Below are 6,309 nucleotides of genomic sequence, written 5' to 3' on the forward strand. Positions count from 1 at the left end.
TTTACGTATAAAAGTACGAAATTCATAAAACAACGGTATATACTCATGCGTTGAGTATCTCTTCATTGTATCATCAATACAGCAAATATTGCATGGTTACTTAGAAAAATGTAAAAAGATATGGTAATGGTCGATCGATCATTTGCCGGTTTTTTATTGTAATAAAAAATATTCATTTCGCGTTCGACGTTATTTTTAATATTTATATATACACGATAAAAGTTGTATACAAGGAAATAATAAAATTTATCGATATTTATTGTATTTAGGAAATTATTTGGAACCCAAGTAAAATAGACAACGCATGACATGAAAGTGCACAAAAAATAAAAGGAGCGTGGAACAATTTAAACCAAAATAGGATATTTATAAACAATACTAAGAATAGAAAAGATGAAAATGAAGAAAAGTAGGTCTTTTCAATATTTGTTGACTTATTAAACGTAACAAAAACACAAAATTATCTAGAAGTATTCTAGTAAAGTTTTTGTATAATTTATATAGATATAGTTTGAAACTTAAAATATCAATGAACTAGATCTACTATATTTTTCTGTTTTTACATACAACTTATGAGGTCTATTAATGCGGTGACTTCCTTTTTATCTTCAACATATAATATATTAAGATGTAAGCGGTCACTGCAATTTTGAACTCATAGTTACAAGAAGAGCAAAGACCGTTTTTCTCGAAATAGGTTGTGCTTGGATTATTATGATGCGATAATGGCAATATAATTTGAACATATGCAATAAATGGATATTTACCTTTAGGATTATTGGATTTTTCGTTCGAGAATATTTTTTTCAGTCGGTTATAAATTCATCGATATGAGATATATTAACAATAAGAACCTTTAGATACAATATAATTCACATAAATTTTGAAAAAATAAAAAAATAATAAATATTTATATACCTTTATATAATATATCGTAGGAGTATTTTAAAGAAATATTATAATAAGTACAACATGTCAACGACTCCACTTCATTAAAAAAACGGATTCGATTATTAAAATCAAGTAACGATGGACACTTTTAGTACTTGGATGGGTGACCGCCTCGGAATACTGTATCCTGTTGATTCCAGAGAGGCGGTAAGATAGCTTCTGTGAAAAATGTGGGGTGTGCTGAGAAGGCTTCGTAGAAAAGTTCCTCAAACTCGTAAAAGGGAGAGTAATAAAGAAAATATTATTAACAAGACATAAAATAAATTCCTATGAATGGTCATTATTTAGTTACGTAATATCTAGTCTTTACGAAGGGCATTTTGGTCACAGTTGCTTTGTAAGTTTTCCCTCGGACTTCTACCAATACACCTTGACCAGATTGTGCCAGATCTGGTGGTATATAGCCCATAGCAATTGGACGCCCTAAAGTAGGACTTGGAGCACCAGAAGTGACGCTACCAACTCGTTCACCCTCTGGGGTTAATATACTTGCACCTTCTCTAGCAGGTGGTCCTAGTCCTAATATCAAACCAATTCTTTTTTTCGTAGTACCAAGTTTAATCTGCGAAAGAATCCTTTTGGCACCTGGAAAATTGGCCTCCGTTCTTCTTCTCTTCGCTACATAAAAATCATCTTTTTATTTCAAAATTTCACGAAAATTAATATGTAGTATTTAAATCAGTATAAAATACTGGTTTTTAAATTTTAAATGAATGGATTTTAAGAATACTTGATTTTAACATTTACCAATCAAATGACCAGTTTTAAATTTACAATGAAAATTTTGCATTTAATGTTATTACTTATCTTCGCTTGACTTTAAGATTATTATATTTATAAATATTGTTTTATTTATTATTGAAGCTAATATCAAATTGATTATTATCTCTATTAAATTGAAACAAATATAACTTTAGCTAAAGATCGGTTATTTGATCGGTTACGCTATAAATAAATGTACATAAATTGTCTGTAGATTTATTGTTAAGGAAAGATACTAACCTACCAACCAATTGAGGGCAGCTTCAACTGGCGTGACGTTGTGATCGATATCGTGTCCGTAGAGGCAAAGTCCGGCCTCCAGTCTGCGGAAATTGGTGGAAAAAGTCAGTAGAGCCCCACCCTGACCACCTGTAGATCCTACCTTAGGCTGTCCCTAGTGCCAAGTCCAGCGAGTTTCACCTCCTGATTCTCCAGGAGCTTCTCCACTAGATCACATGCCTTAAATCCTGGTACTGATATCTCGAAACCATCCTCACCGGTGTATCCGCAACGAGATATTCTAACGTTGACACCCAAGACATTGGTTATTACACTGCTCATGAATTTCAATTTCGATAGATCGATTTGGAGCAATGGCTGAAGGGCCATCGATGCTGTTGGTCCTTGCAATGCTATTAATCCTTGCTCGAGGGGATCGAGAAATTCCAAATCGACCAATTTATTTTGTTTCTTAAAGTTCTCCTACAAAAAAAACCTGTGATTATCTTAATCTCTATAATATAGTATAGAAAATATAATAGCGCTGGTAATTGTGACAATGGATAAAGTCAAAACATTTAAAGCATAAATTTTATATTCAATTTTATATTAAAATTTGTTTATATTATGTTATAAAATAAACCAAAAAATAAATTTACAAAATTTGTTGATTTAGTATTCTGTCATAATTACTGATACAATTGTATATAAGTAAATAAAGTAAATAGGTATAAACATAAAACAGGATAATTACCGCTTGTAATAATAATAATTGTGTGTCTTCTTTTCGTCTTCCCGCATTTGAAACCACGAAATACTGATCATCCTTGTCCTTAGTAATGATCAGATCATCGAGTATACCTCCGTTTTCGTCGGTAAACACAGTAAGTGTAGCACTACCTTCGTTCAATTTCTTTAAATCGGAAGTTGTTAGAGACTCGAGAAATTCTCCTGCATCTTTCCCACTAACACGTGTTTGCATCATGTGACCTACGTCAAAAATAGAGGCGAAAGTTCTCGTATGTCGATGAGACACAGCGATCGCTTCTTTGTATTGTACCGGCAATAGCCATCCTGAGAAATTGACTATTTTCCCTGGAAACATAAATTCTAGGTCAAAAAATTCAATGGATAATTAAATTCACTTATAAATCTTAATTACTTGCCTTCCTTTTTAACATGCAGATCATATAAACAGGTCTTTTCTATTTTATTCAAATTCGTTGTTGTAGACATTGTTCGCACCATTGAATTCCGAATTAGTCCGAGGAAGCCAGAGTATATCGTAGAATCGATCAAACACCCTAAATACGTTATAGAACTCTTGCGTTTTGACCTAACCTTCGAAGTTGCTTCGAGGGTCGACGATTTACGCATACTAACATGGAGTACGTCCAAACATTTTTCTATACCTTCAATACGGTATATACGTCTATCACGAAAATTTAAACGAAACATGATCATTTGTTTTCAATGATTCGTTCTTGACTACTAGTTTATTCTGATCGACTCGCGTAGTACAGACCATCAAGCGATGACCCTCGTGAACCCGGCCACTATCCTCAGACTCGGAATTTCATCATTACCTTCTTTAAATATTTAGAACACGATATTTTATAATCACTTTATGTGATACTGTCATAATGAGTATGCGTTATTTTTTAGTTATTGTATATAATATGTTTTTTCTTTCATTTATTTCGGTAATGTTTAGATTTAAATATGTGTAGTTTATTCGAGTTATGTTACGGATACGCATTTTAAAAAGTATTTGTGCATAATTAATATTCCGATCTAATATCTGTATTAATTGGCGTTTCGTTTGAATCATTTTCATTATCTGCATCTATGTAAATTGAGCTACTAATATTTTTTTAATGATTATTATTTTACGCTCGATGAGCAAGTTATTCGTTCGAAATTTTACACTGATAATTATGTATTAGATTACTAAATAAAATAAACTTCCTCAGAACCGTTATTAAATAAAAGAGAATATTACATGAAAAATATAATTCGAGTATCGCGTTTTATAGTTTGATTCTTACTATAATTTTTACATGAATTTAATAAATTGCGCCCGGGCCTGAAAAATCGTTTCAAATGTATATGCTAGATAATGTATAATATTATATACGATAAATCCATGTTTTTCTTCTCTTGTAGCAATCAGGCTAAGTTATCTATTTTTTGTGCTCTTAAGAAAGGTCATGATATTAAATTCATTCTTCCGATAGAGAGACCATCGACGATAATATCGAAGCATGAGCGGAGAGGGTAGGTTGATCATAGTCACGAGACTTCAGATGCTTATTAAATTTTTATTGTACCACGTAATAATAATAATAATAATAATAATAATAATAATAATAATAATAATAATAATAATAATAATAATAATAATAATAATAATAATAATCAATAATCAATAATCAATAATCAATAATTAATGACAATAATGATATAATCATAATAATAAAATAATAATAATAATCATTAATAAATAATTAATGACAATAATAATAATAATGATAATAATAATAATAATAATAATAAAATGATCTTACAATAATTATCATCTCAAAAATAAAGTCGTGACAATAATGACAGTAATAAATTGTTTTAGCATTAATAATATAATAGTATTAATTATAATAATAATAATAATATTAATAATAATAATATATAATAATCAATAATCAATAATTAATGACAATAATTAATGACAATAATTAATGGCAATAATAATAATAATAATAATCGTTTCTTATCATAATAATAGTAATAGTGTTATAATAATAATGATAATTCATCATCGTCGGTAATAATCCAGTGACAAATGTCAATATTTATACAACAGCGTGTCGAACGGAGAAACGACCTTAAAAAACGAAGACAGTATCAATGTTTGTTCATACATTTTGTTTGTTAGCTTCCGCCGTTTAATTTTCCCGCTCGCCCTCATAATTCTTATTTCTCACTCGTTCTCGCTTTCTCTCTCTCTTTCTCTCACACACATTTTCTCTCTCTCTCTCTCTCTTTCTCGCTTTATCCGATATCTCTCATTCTCTCTCTCTGTTTTTCACGTTTTCGAACTTTCACTCGCACATTCTCTCTCTCTCTTTCTCTCGCTTTCGATTTGTATCCTTGTTTCTCTCACACACACGCACACTTTCTTCCTCTGTCTCGTGTGTTTTTAATACGATTGATGTAAAATTGTCCCTGCACAGTCCGACGAACGCGTGTGTGTGTGTACGTTTTTCTATCCTTCTCCTTTCAACCCTTTCGGCTGTTTTAAACACTCGACGCTTTACCGCATATTTTTTGAATCGCGCTATAAATATCTCCTCACTCCGAAAATTCATATCGTGTCTTATCATCGTATTCTTTTCGCATCACTTTTTCATCCGTTATTATTTTTATTTATTTTTTTATTTCTCATTTGTTGAACTCACGTGTTGACACATTCACTCACACTGGTAAATCGGTTTGGTAGTGGAGGGACGGTAGAGGATTGTAGGGGATTGTTAGGGGGTGTTTGGATCAGAGGGGTTGTGTTGGGCTATGGAAAGGAGGAATTGGTGGCCCTGAAGTGATGCTGGCAAAACCATGACAATGACAATGATGACAATAATAATAATAATAATTATAACAACTCGATTGCGTGGCAGTAATGGTCGAGACGATAAAGGGAAGGGTGGTTTAACGGCGACGATTATGGGCTAGGAGTAATTCTAGTTTGTAGGACAACCAAATAAGGAACATGTACTGGATTTATGTTGGCTGAATGGGAAATGGGAATAAATTAATATGCCGCGGTTAAAAATTATAGGACCCTATTGACTGATTGATTTCACGGTCCATCGGTCGGCGTTCGATGTGGCTGTATATATTCTATTATTTTAACAGTTCTTTTTTTTCCTTTAAAAAATCTTTAGTAATTTAGAACAAAAACAAATTGTCACAATAATGGACGACGACCGAGGGACTTAACTATTTTTACCGGTCTTTTGTCGCGAACGACGAAAATGACAATCATTTCGTCGATCGCAAAACGTAGAGTGTATCTAATAGACATATGTATATATCGGAAAATATTACTTTGTTCGATCACTCGCGAGATAAAAAAAAAATAAACATTTATTCGAGATATCTGCTACATAACTGTTTCGTTTATGCAACTTTTGTCGTTCTTCTACATCGTTATCCGTTATTATTATTAAAACTCTCGATCTTTTTCTTCTAACATCCTTATTTCCGCACGATCTTTCTTTCCATTATCCTCTTTTTTTCACGAGATTGTCCTCGTTCACGACAACGAGTGCCTCTATACAGTATATTCATAGTATTTGTCGTACGTATGTGTTAACATATTTC

The 6,309-nt window shown here is 31.7% G+C and overlaps 1 protein-coding gene across 1 annotated transcript; it reads right to left on the reverse strand.

The window, feature by feature from the left end:
- Nucleotides 1-814: 814 nt before the first annotated feature.
- Nucleotides 815-3,412, reverse strand: LOC122522174 (aminomethyltransferase, mitochondrial). Its single transcript, XM_043643008.1, has 5 exons — nt 3,099-3,412; nt 2,687-3,027; nt 2,096-2,415; nt 1,954-2,036; nt 815-1,569 (listed from the first exon to the last, which is right to left on the reverse strand). The coding sequence occupies exons 1-5, from the start codon at nt 3,394-3,396 to the stop codon at nt 1,232-1,234; spliced, it is 1,380 nt and encodes a 459-aa protein (XP_043498943.1). The 5' UTR covers nt 3,397-3,412; the 3' UTR covers nt 815-1,231.
- Between the last annotated feature and the right edge of the window lie 2,897 nt (nt 3,413-6,309).

The sequence above is a fragment of the Polistes fuscatus genome, unplaced genomic scaffold (genome assembly GCF_010416935.1).
Source record: "Polistes fuscatus isolate 324 unplaced genomic scaffold, CU_Pfus_HIC Scaffold1, whole genome shotgun sequence".
In the NCBI taxonomy this organism is placed as follows: Eukaryota; Metazoa; Arthropoda; class Insecta; order Hymenoptera; family Vespidae; genus Polistes; species Polistes fuscatus.

Excerpts from the sequence above, each read along its gene's own strand:
- LOC122522174 (XM_043643008.1), bottom strand. The coding sequence starts at position 3,396 with ATGATCATGTTTCGTTTAAATTTTCGTGATAGACGTATATACCGTATT. Across the intron at positions 2,416-2,686 it reads AATTATTATTATTACAAGCG|GAGAACTTTAAGAAACAAAA; the intron begins GTAATTATCCTG and ends TTTTTTTTGTAG. Across the intron at positions 2,037-2,095 it reads GGCACTAGGGACAGCCTAAG|ACTGGAGGCCGGACTTTGCC; the intron begins GTAGGATCTACA and ends CAATTTCCGCAG.